Below are 25,969 nucleotides of genomic sequence, written 5' to 3'. Positions count from 1 at the left end.
CCGGGGTACTGCAACACGCCTCATCAAGCGGGACTCGGAAAAACCAAACTCCAACTTCCCCCTTCCTTTCTTTCTTTTAGATGCAGGAACATAAAAACCCGACAAGAGATCCCAGGTCAGTATTTAGAAGTTCCCTGAATGGATAGGGGTTGAAGGTGGTGGGGTGATTCTAGGTTTGTGCATGGCCGGAATATAATTTAAGAGGTTTGGAAGGAGTTTTCAATACTGTACCAAATAAATTAGAATAGCAGACAAGGCACTTATAGTATGCCAGTGTACCAAAGTTGCAGATATTAATAAATGTAAAAGAGAATGATTTAACACCATTGTAAATACAACCCATATTTGTGCTTATTTATTTTCCATTTTGTATATTAACCATTTGTACATTGTTACAACAATATGACACGTGTAATGTCTTTATTTATTTTTTAAACTTCTGTGAGTGTAATGTTTACTGTTCATTTCTATTGTTTATTTCACTTTTGTATATTAATCTACCTCACTTACTTTTGGCAATGTTTTAACATATGTTTCCCGTGCCAATAAAGGCCCTTGAATTGAAATGGATTTAAATGAACAACAACATCTATTAGGGAACTACAAAAGTTGATTTGGCAGGTTTTCAGCGTGGTCTTATTTCAATTCAATTTCAATTCAAGGGCTTTATTGTCATGGGAAACATGTGTTAACATTGCCAAAGCAAGTGAGGTAGACAATATACAAAGTGAATATATAAGGTGAAAAACAACAAAAATGAACAGTAAACATTACACATACAGAAGTTTCAAAACAGTTTCTCTCTCTGTCTTTCTCTCTCTGTCTCTGTCTCTATGTCTCTGTCTCTCTCTCTCTCTGTCTCTCTCTCTGTCTCTCTGTCTCTCTGTCTCTCTCTGTCTCTCTCTGTCTCTCTCTCTTTCTCTCTGTCTCTCTCTCTCTCTCTCTCTCTCTCTCTCTCTCTCTCTCTCTCTCTCTCTGTCTCTCTCTCTTTCTCTCTGTCTCTCTCTCTCTCTCTGTCTCTCTCTCTCTCTCTCTCTGTCTCTCTCTCTCTCTCTCTCTCTGTCTCTCTCTCTCTCTCTGTCTCTCTGTCTCTCTCTCTCTTTCTCTCTGTCTCTCTCTCTCTCTCTCTCTCTCTCTCTGTCTCTGTCTCTCTCTTTCTCTCTGTCTCTCTCTCTCTCTGTCTCTCTCTCTCTTTCTCTCTCTCTCTCTCTCTCTCTCTCTCTCTCTCTCTCTGTCTCTCTATCTCTCTCCAGTATCTATCAGGATGAAGTGTAGTTGACCAACCCAGCCGCTTGGTGCGCTGCCGTTGTTTCAGCCCAGCTTCCTGAAACCAGCTTCTTCCGTTGTTTTTAACATGGCCACAACACCACGCCAGTGAGATACTTTCCCTAAGACAACTGTTTTTAAACATTAGCACACCGAGAATGCCGAGGAAAAAGAAAAACGGACATAGCCCGGCAAGAGTACCCGGGTTGTCAAACGACAACTACTACCGAATACCGGGAACGGGTGACGGCGCGCCGCTGTCGAGAAGTGAATTCAACACCGGGACTAACTCTCACGAATACGGTCGTACTAATATGCTCGTTTCGACAAACAACCCAGGAGGCATCTCGGCTACTTCTCAGGACAAGGACGAGATCGTGAGGACCATGAAGGAGATGTTTTGCCACCTGGATCCGGAAGTTCTTTACATTGTGTTGGCCGAGTGTGACTTCAAAGGTAAAATGACTTCTTGACTGACAAGTTGTGACAAAGTTTTTAGATCAAAATATCTAGATATTAAGTATGTACCTAAAGGTGATTGGTTGGGTGCGTTGTTGCAACAGCAACTGCTGTTGCTGGTTGGTCCCTTTGACCGATATTTCCCATATTGATCATATGATTGATTACATGTTGATCCACGTTATGTCAGAGTTTATGTGACGTCACCTCTCTCCCACACATCCCTGCTCCTCCACTTTACACCCGACACTCAAATCTAAAACACAAAATGTTTTTCTTATTTATTTATTTTTTACATAAGATGAATAACTAAAGTCACAAAAAGCATCCAGGCTAACAATTTACTTTCCTATTTTGTGAATAGGATAACTCAGTGTTAGTGTGTATTTCAATGGCATGTGTACTGACTGTGATCATGTTGTTGCATCATCCCCTGGTGTCATGAGGTTACTGTAGTTCAACAGTACATATTGGGACTACAGTAATATTGGGACTACAGTTCAACAGTACATATTGGGACTACAGTACATATTGAGACTACAGTTCAACAGTACATATTGGGACTACAGTACATATTGGGACTACAGTTCAACAGTACATATTGGGACTACAGTACATATTGGGACTACAGTTCAACAGTACATATTGGGACTACAGTTCAACAGTACATATTGGGACTACAGTTCAACAGTACATATTGGGACTACAGTTCAACAGTACATATTGGGACTACAGTTCAACAGTACATATTGGGACTACAGTTCAACAGTACATATTGGGACTACAGTTCAACAGTACATATTGGGACTACAGTACATATTGGGACTACAGTTCAACAGTACATATTGGGACTACAGTTCAACAGTACATATTGGGACTACAGTTCAACAGTACATATTGGGACTACAGTACATATTGGGACTACAGTTCAACAGTACATATTGGGACTACAGTACATATTGGGACTACAGTACATATTGGGACTACAGTACATATTGGGACTACAGTTCAACAGTACATATTGGGACTACAGTACATATTGGGACTACAGTACATATTGGGACTACAGTTCAACAGTACATTTTGGGACTACAGTTCAACAGTACATTTTGGGACTACAGTTCAACAGTACATATTGGGACTACAGTACATATTGAGACTACAGTACATATTGGGACTACAGTACATATTGGGACTACAGTTGAACAGTACATATTGGGACTACAGTTGAACAGTACATATTGGGACTACAGTTGAACAGTACATATCGGGACTACAGTACATATTGGGACTACAGTTCAACAGTACATATTGGGACTACAGTACATATTGGGACTACAGTACATATTGGGACTACAGTTCAACAGTACATATTGAGACTACAGTACATATTGGGACTACAGTACAACAGTACATATTGGGACTACAGTTCAACAGTACATATTGGGACTACAGTACATATTGGGACTACAGTACAACAGTACATATTGGGACTACAGTACATATTGGGACTACAGTACAACAGTACATATTGGGACTACAGTACAACAGTACAGTCTTGGCCAAATGTTGAGACACAAACATACATTTTCACAAAGTTTGCTGCCTCAGTTTGTGTAATGGCAATTTGCATATACTCCAGAATGTTACGAAGAGTGATCAGATGAATTGCAATTAATTGCAAATTAACTGAATCCCCCACAACAACAAAAAACATTTCCACTGCATTTCAGCCCTGCCACAAAAGGACCAGCTGATGTCATGTCAGTGGTTCTCTCGTTAACACGGATGCGAGTGTTGACGAGGACAAGGCTGGAGATCACTCTGTCATCCTGATTGAGTTCGAATAATAGACTGGAAGCTTCAAAAGGAGGGTTGTACTTGGAATCGTTGTTCTTCCTCTGTCAACCATGGTTACCTGCAAGGAAACACGTGCCGTCATCATCGCTTTTCACAAAAAGGGCTTCACAGCTATAGATATTGCTGCCAGTAAGATTGCACCTAAATCAACCATTATTCGGATCATCAAGAACTTCAAGAAGACCACTGAGGAAGTACAGCTCCCGCTCAGCCCAGTCAAAACTGTTCGCTGCCCTGGCCCCCCAATGGTGGAACAAACTCCCTCACGACGCCAGGACAGCGGAGTCAATCACCACCTTCCGGAGACACCTGAAACCCCACCTCTTTAAGGAATACCTAGGATAGGTTAAGTAATCCCTCTCACCCCACCCCCCCTAAGTTTTAGATGCACTATTGTTAAGTGACTGTCCCACTGGATGTCATAAGGTGAATGCACCAATTTGTAAGTCGCTCTGGATAAGAGCGTCTGCTAAATGACTTAAATGTAATGTAAATGTAAATGTAAGAGCGGTTCAATTGTTGTGAAGAAGGCTTCAGGGCCCCAAGAACGTCTAGCAAGCGCCAGGACCGTCTCCTAAAGTTGATTCAGCTGCAGGATCGGGGCACCACCAGTACAGAGCTTGCTCAGGAATGGCAGCAGGCAGGTGTGAGTGCATCTGCACGCACAGTGAGGCAAAGACTTTTAGAGGATGGCCTGGTGTCAAGAAGGGCAGCAATGAAGCCACTTCTCTCCAGGAAATACATCAGGGACAGACTGATATTCTGCAGAAGGTACAGGGATTGGAATGCTGAGGGATGGGGTAAAGTCATTTTCTCTGATGAATCCCCTTTCCAATTGTTTGGGGCATCCGGAAAAAAGCTTGTCCGGAGAAGAGAAGGTGAGCGCTACCATCAGTCCTGTGTCATGCCAACAGTAAAGCATCCTGAGACCATTCATGTGTAGGGTTGCTTCTCAGCCAAGGGAGTGAGCTCACTCACACAGCCATGAATAAAGAATGGTACCAACACATCCTCCGAGAGCAACTTCTCCCAACCATCCAGGAACAGTTTGGTGACGAACAATGCCTTTTCCAGCATGATGGAGCACCTTGCCATAAGGCAAAAGTGATAACTAAGTGGCTCCCCAGACCTAAATCACATTGAGAACTTGTGGTCAATCCTCAAGAGGCGGGTGGACAAACAAAAACCCACAAATTATGACAAACTCCAAGCATTGATTATGCAAGAATGGGCTGCCATCAGTCAGGATGTGGCCCAGAAGTTAATTGAATGGGCTGCCATCAGTCAGGATGTGGCCCAGAAGTTAATTGAATGGGCTGCCATCAGTCAGGATGTGGCCCAGAAGTTAATTGAATGGGCTGCCATCAGTCAGGATGTGGCCCAGAAGTTAATTGAATGGGCTGCCATCAGTCAGGATGTGGCCCAGAAGTTAATTGAATGGGCTGCCATCAGTCAGGATGTGGCCCAGAAGTTAATTGAATGGGCTGCCATCAGTCAGGATGTGGCCCAGAAGTTAATTGAATGGGCTGCCACCAGTCAGGATGTGGCTGCCAGAGGATGTTAATTGAATGGGCTGCCATCAGTCAGGATGTGGCCCAGAAGTTAATTGAATGGGCTGCCATCAGTCAGGATGTGGCCCAGAAGTTAATTGACAGCATGCCAGGGCGGATTGCAGAGGTCTTGAAAAAGAAGGGTCAACACTGCAAATATTGACTCTTTGCATCAACTTCATGTAATTGTCAATAAAAGCCTTTGACACTTATGAAATGCTTGTAATTATACTTCAGTATCCATAGTAACATCTGACAAAATTATCTAAATACACTGAAGCAGCAAACTTTGTGGAAAATTTGTCATTCTCAAAACTTTTGGCCAGAACTGTACATGTCACACACGGCTAAAGAGTTAATTTAACCAACTTTCCCCCTCTCTCTCTCTCTCTCTCTCTCTCTCTCTCCTACCACCTCTCTCTCCTACCACCTCTCTCTCTCTCTCTGTCTCTCTCTCTCTCTCTTCTCTCTCTCTCTTTTCTCTCTCTCTGTCTCTCTCTGTCTCTCTGTTTTCTGTCTCTCTCTCTCTGTCTCTCTCTCTCTCTGTCTCTCTCTCTCTCTCTCTTCTCTGTCTCTCTCTGTCTCTCTTCTCTCTCTCTCTCTCTCTCTCTCTTCTCTCTGTCTCTCTCTGTCTCTCTCTCTCTGTCTCTCTCTGTCTCTGTCTCTCTGTCTCTCTCTCTCTCTCTCTGTCTCTCTCTCTCTCTCTCTCTGTCTCTCTCTCTCTCTCTCTCTCTCTCTCTCTCTCTCTCTCTCTCTCTCTCTCTCTCTCTCTCTCTCTCTCTCTCTCTCTCTCTCTGTCTCTCTCTCTCTCTCTCTCTGTCTCTCTGTCTCTCTCTCTCTTTCTCTCTCCTTCCATGTCTCTTCCTGTAGTTGAGAATGCGATGGATTCTCTCCTGGAGCTGTCTGTAGCAGCTGAGCGTGTTGGCCCCCTCCCTCCCCTCCTCTCCGGGTTTGAGCTTACCGCAGCTCTCCTCAGCCCCCAACACAACTCCTCCAAACCAGACCTTCACCCCAACCCTCCTACGGGGGAGTCCGCTGTCCCCCTCTCCCCTCCCCGACGGGCCCTTCCTCTCCGCAGCGAAGATAACCAGGACCTGACCACTGACTTGACAGAAGAATTTGATGTTCTGATCGACCGTGAGCTGGAGAATCTTACCATACAGCAGGAAGCTGAAGAGAGGGACCACAGTGATCTTCACTCCTCCTCTTCCTCATCCGTCTCATCCCTCTCCTTCCTCGTTCAGCCCCCGGGCGCCCAGCAGCAGGCCCTGCCACAGCCGCTCCAGTCCAGCCCAAGAGCCTCAGCCTCCAGGAGGGGGCTCCCAGGGGACCAGCCATGCCCAGACAGGGTGTTCTCAGCTGGGCAAGCTAGCGGACCTCACTCCCCTGTCTCTGACCTGAGTCTCAACTTCTCTGGAGGGGCAGTCGGTTACCAGCGGCAACGGTCATTACTGGACTTCAGCCATCTGACTTCATCGCCATCCGAGACGGACAGAACTAAACCCAGCCTGCTTTTGGACCCAGGGTCCGCCGATCGCCCCTCTGCATTCCAGGCATACAGGAAACTGGACCAGTTCACTGTTCATCCAGAGGGCGAGCGGACCGTACCACCAGGTGGCGTAGTAAGGGGGGCGAGGACGAAGACGAGCGTCGCAGGAGAAGAAGAGCAACTCAACAACCCACCGTTCTGGAATACTCGAGCGCCGGAGTTCCAGCCACATGTCCGCAGGAATCAGGCAACGGGGCCGGCATTTATCGTCCCTGTGGCGCTAAGCCCCTCCTCCTGGCACACCCGAGCCACACCCGCCTCCCACTGGTTGGCCCAGGGCCCTGTCGGTCAAGCCGCGACCGTCCCCAGGTCTTGGACAGGGGGTGTGTCTGCTGGCCCCAGAGCACCCCTCCTCTCTGGGCAACATGGTAGGCTCCGGCTGGAGGGGCGTGTCCTAGTGCTGCTACGGGGAGCTCCTGGGTCGGGCAAGTCCACCCTGGCCCGGTAAGGGGGCGTGTTAGGTGTGTGTGTGTATAGGGGGTGGGCGGGGTGTTGGATGGGTGTGTGTGTGTGTTTACAATAATGTTAACCACACTCACCAATAATCGTGTGTGCTTGCATGCGTGTGTTATTCCTGTGTGTGTGTGTGTGTGTGTGTCTGTGTCTGTCTGTCTGTCTGTCTGTCTGTCTGTCTGTCTGTCTGTCTGTCTGTCTGTCTGTCTGTCTGTCTGTCTGTCTGTCTGTCTGTCTGTGTCTGTGTGTCTCTGTGTGTGTGTGTGTGTGTGTGTGTGTGTGTGTGTGTGTGTGTGTGTGTGTGTGTGTGTGTGTGTGTGTGTGTGTGTGTGTGTGTGTGTGTGTGTGTGTGTGTGTGTGTGTAGGGCCATGCTGGAACAGAACCCACATGGGGTGGTGTTGAGCACGGATGATTATTTCTGTCGTCATGGGGACTATCGCTATGACCCCTCAGCTTTAGGGGAGGCCCACGAATGGAACCACGCTAGAGGTCTACACCCTACACCCTAACCCCTACACCCTAACCCCTACACCCTAACTACACCCTAACTCCTACACCCTAACCCCTACACCCTAACCCCTACACCCTAACCCCTACACCCTAACTACACCCTAACCCCTACACCCTAACCCCTACACCCTAACCCCTACACCCTAACCCCTACACCCTAACCCCTATACCCTAACTACACCCTAACCCCTACAGCCTAACTACACCCTAACCCCTACAGCCTAACCCCCCTACAGCCTAACCCCTACACCCTAACCCCTACACCCTAACCCCTACACCCTAACCCCTACACCCTAACCCCTACACCCTAACCCCTACACCCTAACCCCTACACCCTAACCCCTACACCCTAAACCCTACACCCTAACCCCTACAGCCTACACCCCTAACCCCTACACCCTAACCCCTACACCCTAACCCCTACACCCCTACACCCTAACCCCTACACCCTACACCCTAACTACACCCTAACCCCTACACCCTAACTACACCCTAACTACACCCTAACCCCTACACCCTAACCCCTACACCCTAATCCCTATACCCTAACCCCTACTCCCTAACCCCTACACCCTAACCCCTACTCCCTACCCCTACACCCTAACACCCTAACCCCTACACCCTAACCCCTACCCCTAACCCCTACACCCTAACCCCTACAGCCTAACCCCTACACCCTAACCCCTACACCCTAACCCCTACAGCCTACACCCCTAACCCCTACACCCTAACCCCTACAGCCTACACCCTAACCCCTACCACCCTAACCCTAACCCCTACACCCTAACCCCTACACCCTAACCCCTACACCCTAACCCCTACAGCCTAACCTCTCAGCTTTAGGGGACCCTAACCCCTACAGCCTAACACCCTAACCCCTACACCCTAACCCCTCAGCTTTAGGGGACCCTAACCCCTACACCCTAACCCCTCAGCTTTAGGGGACCCTAACTCCTACAGCCTAACCCCTCAGCTTTAGGGGACCCTAACCCATATAGCCTGACCCCTCAGCTTTAGGGGACCCTAAACCCTACAGCCTAACCCCTCAGCTTTAGGGGACCCTAACCCCTACAGCCTGACCCCTCAGCTTTAGGGGACCCTAACCCCTACACCCTAACTAACTCCTACACCCTAACTAACTCCTACACCCTAACTAATCCCTACACCCTAACTAACCATACACCCTAACTAACCCCTACACCCTAACTAACCACTACACCCTAACTAACCATACACCCTAACTAACCCCTACACCCTAACTAACCCCTACACCCTAACTAACCCCTACACCCTAACTAACCCCTACACCCTAACTAACCCCTACACCCTAACTAACCCCTACACCCTAACTAACCCCTACACCCTAACTAACCCCTACACCCTAACTAACCCCTACACCCTAACTAACCCCTACACCCTAACCCCTACACCCTAACCCCTACACCCTAACCCCTAACCCCTACACCCTAACCCCTGCACCCTAACTAACCCCTGCACCCTAACTAACCCCTACACCCTAGCCCCTACACCCTAACCCCTACACCCTAACCCCTACACCCTAACCATGTAAATGGTCTCTGTTTCCCATTGAATAACATGGTGTTGATGTGTCCTCAGCCCAGGAAGTGATGGAGGCCTCTTTCTCTCCTGTTATTATTGACAACACCAACATGCAGAGCTGGGAGATGAAACCCTACGTCACTATGGTCTGTCTCTCTCTCTCTTCTTTCTTTAATGTGAACATAAACACACACACACCTAGACACACATCTACACCCACATACCTACACACACACACCTAGAGACACACACACCTGGACACACACACACACATCTACACCCACATCAACACACACACACACACACACACACACACACACACACACACACACCTAGACACACACACACACACACACACACACACACACACACACACACACACACACACACACACACACACACACACACACACACACACACACACACACAGTCAATGGTAGGATGTGCTGTACCCACACTCTGAGGCACAACACAAGGTTTTGTTCACAGCCTGGTACCTGGTGGAAGAACAAACACAGGGAATGGTAGGATGTGCTGTAAAGTTATTACAAAACTCTGAGGCACAACTACAAGGTTTTGTTCCGGGAGCCTGGTACCTGGTGGAAGAACAAACCCAGGGAACTGGAGAGGTACCAATAAAGTTATTACAAAACACCTGGAGAGGTACCAATAAAGTTATTACGAAACACCTGGAGAGGTACCAATAAAGTTATTACAAAACACCTGGAGAGGTACCAATAAAGTTATTACAAAACACCTGGAGAGGTACCAATAAAGTTATTACAAAACACCTGGAGAGGTACCAATAAAGTTATTACAAAACACCTGGAGAGGTACCAATAAAGTTATTACAAAACACCTGGAGAGGTACCAATAAAGTTATTACAAAACACCTGGAGAGGTACCAATAAAGTTATTACAAAACACCTGACCCTGGAGAGGTACCAATAAAGTTATTACAAAACACCTGGAGAGGTACCAATAAAGTTATTACAAAACACCAATAAAGGAGAGGTACCAATAAAGTTATTACAAAACACCTGGAGAGGTACCAATAAAGTTATTACAAAACACCTGGAGAGGTACCAATAAAGTTATTTGTTTATTTGGATCCCCATTAGCTTCAGTTCTCACTGTTTCTGAACAGGTGCTTGCTAGTCATCATATCTTTGACCTGTCAGTTTCTGAACAGGTGCATGCTGGTCATCATATCTTTGACCTGTAACATGTTTCAGTTCATCATCAATCCAGAAGACTCTGAAAGTTCTCACAGTTAGTTTCTGAACAGATGCATGCTGGTCATCTGAATTCACTTCCTCATACACATCCCGAACAACATATATTACCATATACTTTGAATTGATGTAAATTACCAATAAAGTTATTATGATAGGATAGACTTTGATTTAATGTAAACAAACCACTAATAAAGTTATTACAAATTAATTTGAATTGAAGTCATAATGAAAAACTAAATGGATAACCCCTCCTCTCTCTCCCCCCTCTTTCTCTCTCCCTCTCCCCTCTTTCACTCCCTCCCTCCTCTCCCCTCTCTCTCCCCTCTTTCACTCCCTCCCTCCTCTTTATCTCCCCCTCTCTCTCTCCCCCCCTCCTCTCTCCTCTTTCTCTCCCCTCTTTCACTCCCTCCCTCCTCTTTCTCTCCTCTCTCCCCCTCCTCTCCCCTCTTTCTCTCCCCTCCCTCCCCCTCCTCTCTCCTCTCACTCCTCTACCCCTCCTCTCTTCCTCTCCCCCATCCTCTCTTCCTCTCCCCCATCCTCTCTTCCTCTCCCCTCCCTCTCCCCCATCCTCTCTTCCTCCTCTCTACCCCCCCTCTCCCCATCCTCTCCCTCCTCTCTCCTCCCTCCCTCTCCTCTCTCCTCCAACTCTCTCCCCTACTCTCTTCCTCTCTCCCCTCTTCCTCCTCTCTCCCCTCCCTCTCCCCCATCCTCTCTTCCTCTCCCTCCTCTCTACCCCCCTCTCCCCCATCCTCTCTTCCTCTCCCTCCTCTCTCCTCTCCTCCCTCTCCTCTCTCCTCCAACTCTCTCCCCTCCTCTCTCCCCTCCTCTCTTCCTCTCTCCCTCCTCTCTTCCTCTCTCCCCTCCCTCACTCCCCTCTCTCCTCCCTCTCTCTCCCCTCTCCTTTCTCTCTCTAGACGTACTAGGCACAGTGTTAAAGCAGAGAAGATCCGTTGGATGATGGAAAATTATGATCGTCACGTGACCATTCACTCCATCATGGGGAGCTCTCACCCCAAACTACCCCCCATTATGACCCAACACGACCCCCCCATCACGACGCCAAACTACCCCCCAACAGGACCCAAGCCCACCCCATCAGGAGGCCAAACTACCCCCCAACAGGACCCAAGCCCACCCCATCAGGAGGCCAAACTACCCCCCAACAGGACCCAAGCCCACCCCACCAGGAGGCCAAACTACCCCCCCCAACAGGACCCAAGCCCACCCCATCAGGAGGCCAAACCACCCCCCATCAGGAGGCCAAACCACCCCCCATCAGGAGGCCAAACCACCCCCCATCAGGAGGCCAGCCCACCCCATCAGGAGGCCCAACTACCCCCCATCAGGAGGCCAGCCCACCCCATCAGGAGGCCCAACTACCCCCCATCAGGAGGCCCAACTACCCCCCATCAGGAGGCCCAACTACCCCCATCAGGAGGCCAAACTACCCCCCATCAGGAGGCCAAACCACCCCCCATCAGGAGGCCAAACTACCCCCCATCAGGAGGCCAAACTACCCCCCATCAGGAGGCTAGCCCACCCCCATCAGGAGGCCCAACTACCCCCCATCAGGAGGCTAGCCCACCCCATCAGGAGGCTAGCCCACCCCATCAGGAGGCCCAACTCCCCCCCATCAGGAGGCTAGCCCACCCCATCAGGAGGCCAAACTACCACCCCATCAGGAGGCTAGCCCACCCCATCAGGAGGCTAGCCCACCCCATCAGGAGGCCAAACTACCCCCCATCAGGAGGCCAAACTACCCCCCATCAGGAGGCTAGCCCACCCCATCAGGAGGCTAGCTCATCCCATCAGGAGGCCAAACTACCCCCCATCAGGAGGCTAGCCCACCCCATCAGGAGGCCAAACTACCCCCCCATCAGGAGGCTAGCCCGTCACAGTAAGTTTCCTCAACACACCCAGACTGCATCTCAAACTACCCCCCCCAACAGGAGACTAGGGATAGGGTCAGGGATAGGATCAGGGATAGGGCCCAGGGTCAGGGATAGGATCAGGGATAGGATCAGGGATAGGATCAGGGATAGGATCAGGGATAGGATCAGGGATAGGATCAGGGATAGGATCATGGATAGGGATAGGATCAGGGGTCAGGGATAGGGTCAGGGATAGGATCAAGGATAGGATCGGGGATAGGGTCAGGGATAGGATCAAGGATAGGATCGGGGATAGGGTCAGGGATAGGATCAGGGATAGGGTCAGGGATAGGATCAGGGATAGGGTCAGGGATAGGATCAGGGATAGGGTCAGGGATAGGGTCAGGGATAGGGTCAGGGATAGGATCAGGGATAGGGTCAGGGATAGGATCAGGGATAGGGTCAGGGATAGGGTCAGGGATAGGGCCAGGGATAGGGCCAGGGATAGGATCAGGGATAGGGTCAGGGATAGGGTCAGGGATAGGGTCAGGGATAGGTTCAGGGCCCAGGGTCAGGAATAGGGTCAGGGATAGGATCAGGGATAGGGTCAGGGATAGGATCAGGGATAGGGTCAGGGATAGGGCCAGGGATAGGGTCAGGGATAGGGTCAGGGATAGGGTCAGGGATAGGGTCAGGGATAGGGTCAGGAATAGGGTCAGGGCCCAGGGTCAGGAATAGGGTCAGGGCCCAGGGTCAGGGATAGGGTCAGGGCCCAGGGTCAGGGATAGGGTCAGGGATAGGATCAGGGATAGGGTCAGGGATAGGATCAGGGATAGGGTCAGGGATAGGGGGATAGGGTCAGGGATAGGGTCAGGGATAGGGTCAGGGATAGGGTCAGGGCCCAGGGTCAGGGATAGGATCAGGGATCAGGGCCCAGGGTCAGGAATAGGGTCAGGGCCCAGGGTCAGGGATAGGGTCAGGGGATAGGATCAGGGATAGGATCAGGGATAGGGTCAGGGATAGGATCGGGATAGGATCAGGGATAGGGTCAGGGATAGGATCAGGGATAGGATCAGGGATAGGGTCAGGGTCAGGGATCAGGGATAGGGGTCAGGGATAGGATCGGGGGATAGGGGGGATAGGGTCAGGGATCAGGGATAGGATCAGGGATAGGGTCAGGGATCAGGGATCAGGGATCAGGGATAGGGATAGGATCAGGGATAGGGTCAGGGATAAGGTCAGGGATAGGATCAGGGATAGGGTCAGGGATAGGGATAGGATCAGGGATAGGGATAGGGTCAGGGAGAGGATCAGGGATAAGATCAGCGATAAGATCAGGGATAGGATCAGGGATAGGGTCAGGGGTCAGGGATAAGATCAGGGATAAGATCAGGGATAGGATCAGGGATAGGGTCAGGGATCAGGGATAGGGTCAGGGATAGGATCAGGGATAGGATCAGGGTCAGGGATAGGGTCAGGGATCAGGGATAGGATCAGGGATAGGGATAGGATCAGGGATAGGGTCAGGGATCAGGGATAGGGTCAGGATCAGGGATAGGGCCCAGGGTTAGGGCCCAGGGATAGGGTCAGGGATAGGGTTAGGGCCCAGGGATAGGGTTAGGGCCCAGGGTTAGGGCCCAGGGATAGGGTTAGGGCCCAGGGTTAGGGCCCAGGGCTAGGACTAAGGTTAGTTTCAGGCTGCATCACAATAGATCCCTTGAATTGAAGTAACAATGAAAGGGTGATCTCTGTCTCTGTCTCTGTCTCTCTTTCTCCTGATAGGTCCAAGTCCTCAGACAAGGCCCGCCGCGACCTGGTAGGAGAGCAGCGATTGGTCCAGGGCTCTGAGAGGTCCTGCCCCCAGCTCTCGCTTCCCGAGGTGTCGTCGGCCGGCCGCTCCGGGAGAGCCATAACCCCGGGTCACAGCTCTGCCCACGGGTCCACAGAGTTCCTCTCCCTCAGTGGAAAGGCCTCGGAAAAATGTGTGATTCTGGACAATTCTAAAATTCTGGATGAGGAGGATATTCTTGATTTAGGAGCGGTGGCCTCTGAACCGGAAGCTCCGTGGCAACCGGACGACGAGGGGAACAGGGGGGAGGAAGAGGGAGAGACAGGAATTCCCCATTGTCTGGTGGAGTCTGTGTTTAGTGCAGATCTCCATGGTGACGACGAGAGGCCCGTGGCTTTCTCCGAGTCGATTGGTCAGAGGGTGAGGAAAGAGAGGAGGAGTAGAACTAGGAAGACGGACTCTGATAGGCTGGAGCCTGCTGTCATAGTGAAGGACGCTAGCCAATCGATGAGCGAGGGGGATGGAGAGAGAGAGGATGGAGGAGGGAAGTTGGTGGGAGAAATGGGTGATGGGGGAGAGCAGGTGTGGGATGTGGGAGAGAGGGTGAGGGATGGGGGAGAGAGGGTGAGGGATGGGGGAGAGAGGGTGAGGGATGGGGGAGAGAGGGTGAGGCCTGAGTTGTTGGAGTTTGTTGGAGACTGGCCTTCAGAGGAGGGACTGGAGCAAAGAAGAGGAGGAGGAGGAGGAAGGAATGGGAGGCGCCCTGGGAGGGACAAAGAGGGAGGTGGTGAGGGGGAGGAGGCAGATCCCAGAGGCAGCCAATCAGAAGGGCATCCTGGTCGCGGGCCTCATGTCACAGAGTTCCAGAAGCTTCTAGAGCTCTTACAGGCGGGTGTTGACTCCTTCCCCCTGCCCACCTGCCCCTCCCCCGTCCCCTCCCTTAGCTCAGACCGTTCACTTGGAGAAGGAGGAGAGAGGGGTGTGGCAGGAGGAGAAAGGGGTGAGGCAGGAGGAGAGAGGGGTGATGCAGGAGGGAGGAGAGGGGAGGCGGATAAAGACCGAGTCCTGAGTCGGGAGGAATTACCTGACTGTGTGTCGGCTAACCCTAACTCAACCCAGGTGGTTGGATCCAACACCGTGGAGCAGAGGGAGGGAGAGACCATTCAGGCCGCCGGAGAGGGGGGGACTCAGGGTTTAGTTGAGAAAGACTTGTTGGAGGTAGGAGGAAGCCATATTGGTAAGGTCAGTCAGTGTACTGATAGTGACAGCCATATTGGTGAGGGCAGTGTGGAAGCTGGTGAATGCAGCCATGTTGGTGAGGTCAGTCAGTGCACTGACACTAGTGAGAGCAGGGTGGAAGGTGAAGTCGGCCATCTTGGTAGAGGCAGTCAGTGTACTGACGCTAGTGAGACCAGGGTGGAAGGTGAAGTCGGCCATCTTGGTAGAGGCAGTCAGTGTACTGACGCTAGTGAGACCGGGATGGAAGGTGAAGTCGGCCATCTTGGTAGAGGCAGTCAGTGTACTGACGCTAGTGAGACCAGGATGGAAGGTGAAGTCGGCCATCTTGGTGGGGGCAGTGAGGAGCGGAGGCAGAGTTGCAGGGCTGAGAAACAGTGCAAGCTGGCGCTCACCTTCACAAACAACACCCCTCCCTCCCCCAAACCACAGACAGACTCTGACCTCAACCCTGACCTCGAATCTAACTCTGACCTTGCCCCTAATCTCGACTCTGACCTCGACCCTAATCTCCACTCTGACCTCGACCCTAATCTCCACTCTGACCTCGACCCTAATCTCCACTCTGACCTCGACCCTAATCTCCACTCTGACCTCGACCCTAATCTCCACTCTGACCTCGACCCTAATCTCCACTCTGACCTCGACCCTAATCTCCACTCTGACCTCGACCCTAATCTCCACTCTGACCTCGACCCTAATCTCCACTCTGACCTCGACCCTAATCTCCACCCTCTCCACTCTGACCTCTCCACTCTGACCTCGACCCTAATCTCCACTCTGACCTCGACCCTCCACTCTGACCTCGACCCTAATCTCCACTCTGACCTCGACCCTAATCTCCACTCTGACCTCGACCCTAATCTCCACTCTGACCTCGACCCTAATCTCCACTCTGACCTCGACCCTAATCTCCACTCTGACCTTAACCCTAACCTCAAACCTGACCTCAACCCTGACCTTAACCCTAACCTCGACCCTGTCCTTAACCCTAACCTCGATCTCAACCCTAACCTCGACCCTGTCCTTAACCCTAACCTCGATCTCAACCCTAACCTCAAACCTAACCTCCAACCTGACCTCTACCCTAATCTCAACCCTGACCTTAACCCTAACCCCCACCGCCCCTCCCCTCCTCCATCATTGGCCGACACAGATCGTTCCTCCCAGACCGACCCGCAAGACTTCGCCTTCCTCTGGCGTCTCGACCACAATCGTCGCGACAACCCAACCGACGCCGCGGGATACCACTTTCCCCCTAACAACACCCTCGCCATTCTCCACGGCAACCCTTCCCGTTTCCTCCCAGAGGTATCGGCGGCGGTCTCGGCCGGCGTTGCGGTTCACCCCTCCGGCCAGCGCGTGGTGCCGTACCGTGTGACCCACGAGAAGGGGAGCCAGGTGGAGGAGAGGGAGCTGGAGGAGGGCCGGACCAAACAGCAGAACCTCGGCATTCTCAGACGCCATTTTAAACTGGTCAACGGACACACTCTGGAGGACCTCTATGACACGTGTCAGCAGGTCGGGATGTGTGTTGTTTATTATTATTATTGTTGTTGTTGTTTATTGTGTGTTTATTTTGTGTTGTTGTTATTATTATTGTTTGTTGTGTGTTGTTTATTGTGTGTTGTTGTTATTATTGTTGTTTATTGTGTGTTGTTGTTGTTATTATTATTGTTTATTGTGTGTTGTTGTATTGACTGAGGCTCTATCTGTGTAAAGGAAGAAAGCCTTGTCTGAGCCAGAGCAGCCTATTTCCTCTTGCCCTATTGGCTCTAGCCCTATTTCCTCTTGCCCTATTGGCTCTTGCCCTATTTCCTCTTGCCCTATTGGCTCTTGCCCTATTTCCTGTTGCCCTATTGGCTCTTGCCCTATTTCCTCTTGCCCTATTTCCTCTTGCCCTATTGGCTCTTGCCCTATTTCCTGTTGCCCTATTGGCTCTAGCCCTATTTCCTCTTGCCCTATTGGCTCTTGCCCTATTGGCTCTTGCCCTATTTCCTCTTGCCCTATTTCCTGTAGTGAGACCTTGTGAGACAGGACACTAGTCGATTCCTGTTTCTGTAGTCCCCTATTGGCTCAGTGCCCCTGTCCCTATTCAGTCCCTGTCCCCTATATGGGGAGGCAGTAGAGCCCCGTCCCCTATATAGTGAGGCAGTAGGGCCCTTCCCCTATATGGGGAGGCAGTAGAGCCCCGTCCCCTATATTGAGGCAGTAGGGCCCCGTCCCCTATATGGGAGGCAGTAGGGCCCCGTCCCCTATATGGGGAGGCAGTAGGGCCCCGTCCCCTATATAGGGAGGCAGTAGGGCCCCGTCCCCTATATGGGGAGGCAGTAGGGCCCCGTCCCCTATATGGGGAGGCAGTAGGGCCCCGTCCCCTATATAGTGAGGCAGTAGGGCCCCGTCCCTATATGGGGAGGCAGTAGGGCCCCGTCCCCTATATGGGGAGGCAGTAGGGCCCCGTCCCCTATATGGGAGGCAGTAGGGCCCCGTCCCCTGGAGGCAGTAGGGCCCCGTCCCCTATATGGGGAGGCAGTAGGGCCCCGTCCCCTATATGGGGAGGCAGTAGGGCCCCGTCCCCTATATGGGGAGGCAGTAGGGCCCCGTCCCCTATATAGTGAGGCAGTAGGGCCCCGTCCCCTATATAGTGAGGCAGTAGGGCCCCGTCCCCTATATGTGGAGGCAGTAGGGCCCCGTCCCCTATATGTGGAGGCAGTAGGGCCCCGTCCCCTATATGGGGAGGCAGTAGGGCCCCCGTCCCCTATATGGGGAGGCAGTAGGGCCCCGTCCCCTATATGGGGAGGCAGTAGGGCCCCGTCCCCTATATGGGGAGGCAGTAGGGCCCCGTCCCCTATATGGGGAGGCAGTAGGGCCCCGTCCCCTATATGTGAGGCAGTAGGGCCCCGTATATGGGGAGGCAGTAGGGCCCCGTCCCCTATGTAAAGGCAGTAGGGCCCCCCTATATGTCCCCTATATGGGGCAGGCAGTCCCGTCCCCCCCCTATATGGTGAGGCAGTAGGGCCCCGCCCCTATATGGGGAGGCAGTAGGGCCCCGTCCCCTATATTGAGGCAGTAGGGCCCCGTCCCCTATATAGTGAGGCAGTAGGGCCCCGTCCCCTATATAGTGAGGCAGTAGGGCCCCGTCCCCTATATGGGGAGGCAGTAGGGCCCCGTCCCCCTATATGGGGAGGCAGTAGGGCCCCCCCTATATGGTGAGGCAGTAGGGCCCCGTCCCCTATATAGGAGGCAGTAGGGCCCCGTCCCCTATATAGTGAGGCAGTAGGGCCCCTATTCCCCTATATAGTGAGGCAGTAGGGCCCTTGCCCCTATATGGGGAGGCAGTAGGGCCCCGTCCCTATATGGTGAGGCAGTAGGGCCCCGTCCCCCTATATGGGGAGGCAGTAGGGCCCCGTCCCCTATATGGGAGGCAGTAGGGCCCCGTCCCTATATAGTGAGGCAGTAGGGCCCCGTCCCCTATATAGGGAGGCAGTAGGGCCCCGTCCCCTATATGCCAGTAGGGCCCCGTCCCCCTAGTGAGGCAGTAGGGCCCCGTCCCCTATATGGGAGGCAGTAGGGCCCCGTCCCCTATATGGGAGGCAGTAGGGCCCCGTCCCCTATATTGAGGCAGTAGGGCCCTTCCCCTATATAGTGAGGCAGTAGGGCCCCGTCCCCTATATAGTGAGGCAGTAGGGCCCTTGCCCTATATTCCTCTAGGGCCCCGTCCCCTATATGGGGAGGCAGTAGGGCCCCGTCCCCTATATGGGGAGGCAGTAGGGCCCCGTCCCCTATATGTGAGGCCGTAGGGCCCTATATGGGGAGGCAGTAGGGCCCCGTCCCCTATATGGGGAGGCAGTAGGGCCCGTCCCCTATATAGGGGCCTAGGGCCCCGTCCCCTATATGGGAGGCAGTAGGGCCCCGTCCCCTATATGTGAGGCAGTAGGGCCCCGTCCCCTATATGGGGAGGCAGTAGGGCCCCGTCCCCTATATGTGAGGCAGTAGGGCCCCGTCCCCTATATGGGGAGGCAGTAGGGCCCCGTCCCCTATATGGGGAGGCAGTAGGGCCCCGTCCCCTATATAGTGAGGCAGTAGGGCCCCGTCCCCTATATCCCCCCCGTCCCCTATATAGTGAGGCAGTAGGGCCCCGTCCCCTATATAGTGAGGCAGTAGGGCCCCGTCCCCTATATGGGAGGCAGTAGGGCCCCGTCCCCTATATGGGAGGCAGTAGGGCCCCGTCCCCTATATGGGGAGGCAGTAGGGCCCCGTCCCCTATATGGGGAGGCAGTAGGGCCCCGTCCCCTATATGGTGAGGCAGTAGGGCCCTGTCCCCTATATGTGAGGCAGTAGGGCCCCGTCCCCTATATAGTGAGGCAGTAGGGCCCCGTCCCCTATATAGTGAGGCAGTAGGGCCCCGTCCCCTATATGGGAGGCAGTAGGGCCCCGTCCCCTATATAGTGAGGCCCCCCGTCCCCTATATAGTGAGGCCATAGGGCCCCGTCCCCTATATGGGGAGGCAGTAGGGCCCCGTCCCCTATATAGTGAGGCCGTAGGGCCCCGTCCCCTATATGGGGAGGCAGTAGGGCCCCGTCCCCTATATAGTGAGGCAGTAGGGCCCCGTCCCCTATATAGTGAGGCCGTAGGGCCCCGTCCCCTATATGGGGAGGCAGTAGGGCCCCGTCCCCTATATAGTGAGGCAGTAGGGCCCTTTCCCCTATATAGTGAGACAGTAGGGCCCCGTCCCCTATATAGTGAGGCAGTAGGGCCCCTTCCCCTATATAGTGAGACAGTAGGGCCCCGTCCCCTATATAGTGAGGCAGTAGGGCCCTTTCCCCTATATAGTGAGGCAGTAGGGCCCCGTCCCCTATATAGTGAGGCAGTAGGGCCCCGTCCCCTATATGGGGAGGCAGTAGGGCCCCGTCCCCTATATAGTGAGGCAGTAGGGCCCCGTCCCCTATATAGGGAGGCAGTAGGGCCCCGTCCCCTATATGGGGAGGCAGTAGGGCCCCGTCCCCTATATAGTGAGGCAGTAGGGCCCCGTCCCCTATATAGTGAGGCAGTAGGGCCCCGTCCCCTATATGGGGAGGCAGTAGGGCCCCGTCCCCTATATAGTGAGGCAGTAGGGCCCCTTCCCCTATATGGGGAGGCAGTAGGGCCCCGTCCCCTATATGGGGAGGCAGTAGGGCCCCGTCCCCTATATGGGGAGGCAGTAGGGCCCCTTCCCCTATATAGTGAGGCAGTAGGGCCCCGTCCCCTATATAGTGAGGCAGTAGGGCCCCGTCCCCTATATAGTGAGGCAGTAGGGCCCCGTCCCCTATATAGTGAGGCAGTAGGGCCCCGTCCCCTATATAGTGAGGCAGTAGGGCCCCGTCCCCTATATAGTGAGGCAGTAGGGCCCCGTCCCCTATCCCCCGTCCCCTATATAGTGAGGCAGTAGGGCCCCGTCCCCTATATAGGAGGTGAGGCAGTAGGGCCCCGTCCCCTATATAGTGAGGCAGTAGGGCCCCGTCCCCTATATGGGGAGGCAGTAGGGCCCCGTCCCTATATGGGGAGGCAGTAGAGCCCCGTCCCCTATATAGTGAGGCAGTAGGGCCCCGTCCCCTATATAGTGAGGCAGTAGGGCCCTTTCCCCTATATAGTGAGGCAGTAGGGCCCCGTCCCCTATATAGTGAGGCCGTAGGGCCCTTTCCCCTATATGGGGAGGCAGTAGGGCCCCGTCCCCTATATAGTGAGGCCGTAGGGCCCCGTCCCCTATATAGTGAGGCCGTAGGGCCCCGTCCCCTATATGGGGAGGCAGTAGGGCCCCGTCCCCTATATAGTGAGGCCGTAGGGCCCCGTCCCCTATATGGGGAGGCAGTAGGGTCCCGTCCCCTATATAGTGAGGCAGTAGGGCCCCGTCCCCTATATAGTGAGGCAGTAGGGCCCCGTCCCCTATATAGTGAGGCAGTAGGGCCCCGTCCCCTATATGGGGAGGCAGTAGGGCCCCGTCCCCTATATAGTGAGGCCGTAGGGCCCCGTCCCCTATATAGTGAGGCAGTAGGGCCCTTTCCCCTATATAGTGAGGCAGTAGGGCCCCGTTCCCTATATAGTGAGGCCGTAGGGCCCTTTCCCCTATATAGTGAGGCAGTAGGGCCCCGTCCCCTATATGGGGAGGCAGTAGGGCCCCGTCCCCTATATGGGGAGGCAGTAGAGCCCCGTCCCCTATATAGTGAGGCAGTAGGGCCCTGTCCCCTATATAGTGAGGCAGTAGGGCCCTTTCCCCTATATAGTGAGGCAGTAGGGCCCCGTCCCCTATATAGTGAGGCCGTAGGGCCCCTTCCCCTATATGGGGAGGCAGTAGGGCCCCGTCCCCTATATAGTGAGGCCGTAGGGCCCCGTCCCCTATATAGTGAGGCCATAGGGCCCCGTCCCCTATATGGGGAGGCAGTAGGGCCCCGTCCCCTATATAGTGAGGCAGTAGGGCCCTTTCCCCTATATAGTGAGACAGTAGGGCCCCGTCCCCTATATAGTGAGGCAGTAGGGCCCTTTCCCCTATATAGTGAGACAGTAGGGCCCCGTCCCCTATATAGTGAGGCAGTAGGGCCCTTTCCCCTATATAGTGAGGCCGTAGGGCCCCGTCCCCTATATAGTGAGGCCGTAGGGCCCCGTCCCCTATATGGGGAGGCAGTAGGGCCCCGTCCCCTATATAGTGAGGCCGTAGGGCCCTTTCCCCTATATGGGGCCCGCCCTAGTAGGGCCCCGTCCCCTATATGGGGAGGCAGTAGGGCCCCGTCCCCTATATAGTGAGGCCGTAGGGCCCCGTCCCCTATATGGGGAGGCAGTAGGGCCCGTCCCCTATATAGTGAGGCAGTAGGGCCCCGTCCCCTATATAGTGAGGCAGTAGGGCCCCGTCCCCTATATAGTGAGGCAGTAGGGCCCCGTCCCCTATATGGGGAGGTGAGACAGTAGGGCCCCGTCCCCTATATAGTGAGGCCGTAGGGCCCCGTCCCCTATATGGGGAGGCCGTAGGGCCCCGTCCCCTATATAGCGAGGCAGTAGGGCCCCGTCCCCTATATAGTGAGGCAGTAGGGCCCTGTCCCCTATATAGTGAGGCAGTAGGGCCCCGTCCCCTATATGGGGAGGCAGTAGGGCCCTGTCCCCTATATAGCGAGGCAGTAGGGCCCCGTCCCCTATATAGTGAGGCCATCCTAAATTAATTTAAAATGTGCCATTGGTTCCTCTCTCCCTCAGGATCTGGAGTGGACCAGTAATCTGTTGCTAGACTCTGGAGAGAGACTGTTCCTAGAGGAAGAGGAGGATGAAGAAGAGGGTGATGAAGATCTGGACATGGCCGTAGGTGTGTCCCTGGAGGAGAGGACGGAGAGGCGGGTTACGCCCCCAGGAGAACAAGCTTCGGCCTCCAGCTTTTCTGATAGTGAGGCGATTGTTGTACTGGGAAGAAGGGAGGAGGAAGAGGAGACGTGGAGGACAGGGGGGGGCGTTGACGAAGGGGTAGGTGGGGTTACTGGACTGAACCATCCGGTGTCTGGGGGCAGGGGCGGCTCAGAGGAACAAAACACCCCCTTGGGAGAGTCCACTCGTCTGGAGCACGGACCACCAGGAAGAGATGTGGCAGAGCAGGAAGTGGTTCGGGACTCGGAGAGCGGAGCTGGCGCAGAGCAGTGGGAGAAATGGGAGAGGGAGGAGGAGGGAGACGAGGAGCTGTATTGCGTAGACGAGGTGACCCAGTCGCTCCTTGCTCAGCTGGAGGAGATGGAGAGGAGAGAGGAGGAGGAGGAGAGGAAAGGGAGGAAGGAGAAGGAGAAGAGGAGGGACAGACTCGTGGACATCCAGAGTGTTGAACTGAAGCTGCCTACAGAACTGGCTCTGCAGCTGGTTGAGCTGTTTGGCCCTGTCCTACCAGGTAACACACACACACACACACACACACACACACACACACACACACACACACACACACACACACACACACACACACACACACACACACACACACACACACACACACACACACACACACACACACACACACACACACACACCACTGACCCAGGTAACACACACACACACACCACTGACCCAGGTAACACACACACACACCCCACTGACCCAGGTAACACACACACACACACACACACCCACTGACCCAGGCAACACACACACACACACACACCACTGACCCAGGTAACACACACACCACTGACCCAGGTAACACACACACACACACCCCACTGACCCAGGCAACACACACACACTCCCTCAGCTCTCCTGTGATTGGTTGTCAGGTGTGTGTTCTCCTGATGACTACTCTGTGAGGATGGACCTCAACATGGCCAGACTGCTGCACCAGAAATGGAAGGACACTGTCCAGGTGTGTGTTACCTGGGTCAGGTGGGGTGTGTTACCTGGGTCAGGTGGGGTGTGTTACCTGGGTCAGGTGGGGTGTGTTACCTGGGTCAGGTGGGGTGTGTTACCTGGGTCAGGTGGGATGTGTGTGTTATCTGGGTCGGTGGGGTGTGTGTGTTACCTGGGTCAGGTGGGGTGTGTTACCTGGGTCAGGTGGGGTGTGTTACCTGGGTCAGGTGGGGTGTGTTACCTGGGTCAGGTGGGGTGTGTGTGTTACCTGGGTCGGTGGGGTGTGTGTTACCTGGGTCAGGTGGGGTGTGTTACCTGGGTCAGGTGGGGTGTGTGTGTTACCTGGGTCAGGTGGGGTGTGTGTGTTACCTGGGTCGGTGGGGTGTGTGTGTTACCTGGGTCGGTGGGGTGTGTGTGTTACCTGGGTCAGGTGGGGTGTGTTACCTGGGTCAGGTGGGGTGTGTGTGTTACCTGGGTCAGGTGGGGTGTGTTTGTTACCTGGGTCAGGTGGGGTGTGTGTGTGTGTTACCTGCGTCAGGTGGGGTGTGTGTGTTACCTGGGTCAGGTGGGGTGTGTGTGTTACCTGGGTCAGGTGGGATGTGTGTGTTATCTGGGTCGGTGGGGTGTGTGTGTTACCTGGGTCAGGTGGGGTGTGTGTGTTACCTGGGTCGGTGGGGTGTGTGTGTTACCTGGGTCAGGTGGGGTGTGTGTGTTACCTGGGTCAGGTGGGGTGTGTGTGTTACCTGGGTCAGGTGGGGTGTGTGTGTTACCTGGGTCAGGTGGGGTGTGTGTGTTACCTGGGTCAGGTGGGGTGTGTGTGTTACCTGGGTCAGGTGGGGTGTGTGTGTGTGTTACCTGCGTCAGGTGGGGTGTGTGTGTTACCTGGGTCAGGTGGGGTGTGTGTGTTACCTGGGTCAGGTGGGGTGTGTGTGTTACCTGGGTCGGTGGGGTGTGTGTGTTACCTGGGTCGGGTGGGGTGTGTTACCTGGGTCGGTGGGGTGTGTTACCTGGGTCAGGTGGAGTGTGTTACCTGGGTCAGGTGGGGTGTGTGTGTGTTACCTGGGTCAGTAGTGTGTGTGTGTGTTACCTGGGTCAGTAGTGTGTGTGTGTGTGTGTGTGTGTGTGTGTGTGTGTGTGTGTGTGTGTGTGTGTGTGTGTGTGTGTGTGTGTGTGTGTGTGTGTGTGTGTGTGTGTGTGTGTGTGTGTGTGTGTGTTACCTGGGTCAGTGGTGTGTGTGTGTGTTACCTGGGTCAGTAGTGTGTGTGTGTGTTACCTGGGTCAGTAGTGTGTGTGTGTGTTACCTGGGTCAGTAGTGTGTGTGTGTGTGTGTTACCTGGGTCAGTGGTGTGTGTGTGTGTTTTAAGTCTGCGGTTGTCTTTCTAGGAGAAGCAGAGACAAGCAGCACTCTCCTACCATCTACTACAAGAGAGTGAGTACACACACACACACACACACACACACACACACACACACACACACACACACACACACACACACACACACCACTGACCCAGGTAACACACACACGCTTTACAAGGCAGGTCATCAAATCATTGGAGTTCATTTGTTGAATAGTTTTGTGTCTTACTGTGATATAATATAGATTTGCTGATACATCATCATCAAGCTTTCGCAAGTTTCAGTTTGTTTAAAAGTGTGATCCTAAAAACTACAAAACTACATTCCCCATGTTTTCCTGTTCTATCCTGCTCTACTTCCTGGTTTTACCAGGCTCTGTCCACTGGGGCGAATCACAGACGGCCAAAACCGGGCTCAGGGACGGGTCACGCCCAGCTCACTTCCTGATTGGTCCAGACGGCTTTGCGTCTCCGAGCGGCCAATCGGAGGCTCGGGATGAGTTGCCAATCCTGGACCACTGGAGTGTGTCCCGCCCTCATGTCTCTCTCAGAGACATCATGACTGAAGAACGGGCTCTACAGGAGAACATGGAGAGGGTAACACACACACACACACACACACACACACACACACACACACACACACACACACACACACACACACACACACACACACACACACACACACACACACACACACACACACACACACACACACACACACACACACACACACACACACACACACACTGGCATATATACACACACACACACACACACACACACACACACACACACACACACACACACACACACACACACACACACACACACACACACACACACACACACACACACACACACACACACACTGCCATATATACACACACACTGGCATATATACACACCCACCACTGACCTGT

General features: G+C 53.5%; 1 protein-coding gene across 1 annotated transcript; it reads left to right on the top strand.

Annotated features, from left to right (window-relative positions):
- Positions 1 to 25,643, top strand: LOC124028630 (the record flags this gene model as incomplete). Its single annotated transcript, XM_046340645.1, is given in 13 exon segments — positions 1 to 115; positions 1,254 to 1,722; positions 6,006 to 7,128; positions 7,503 to 7,627; positions 9,266 to 9,355; positions 9,762 to 9,837; positions 11,361 to 12,410; positions 14,100 to 14,688; positions 14,782 to 16,863; positions 22,564 to 23,236; positions 23,619 to 23,704; positions 25,072 to 25,117; positions 25,420 to 25,643. Coding segments are annotated over 12 exon segments (6,462 nt in total), but the record flags the coding sequence as incomplete, so codon positions are not given.
- Between the last annotated feature and the right edge of the window lie 326 nt (positions 25,644 to 25,969).

The sequence above is a fragment of the Oncorhynchus gorbuscha genome, unplaced genomic scaffold, assembly GCF_021184085.1.
Source record: "Oncorhynchus gorbuscha isolate QuinsamMale2020 ecotype Even-year unplaced genomic scaffold, OgorEven_v1.0 Un_scaffold_4545, whole genome shotgun sequence".
In the NCBI taxonomy this organism is placed as follows: Eukaryota; Metazoa; Chordata; class Actinopteri; order Salmoniformes; family Salmonidae; genus Oncorhynchus; species Oncorhynchus gorbuscha.
The sequence above is the reverse complement of the archived record's forward strand: the minus strand, read 5'-3'. Positions and strand labels throughout refer to the sequence as shown.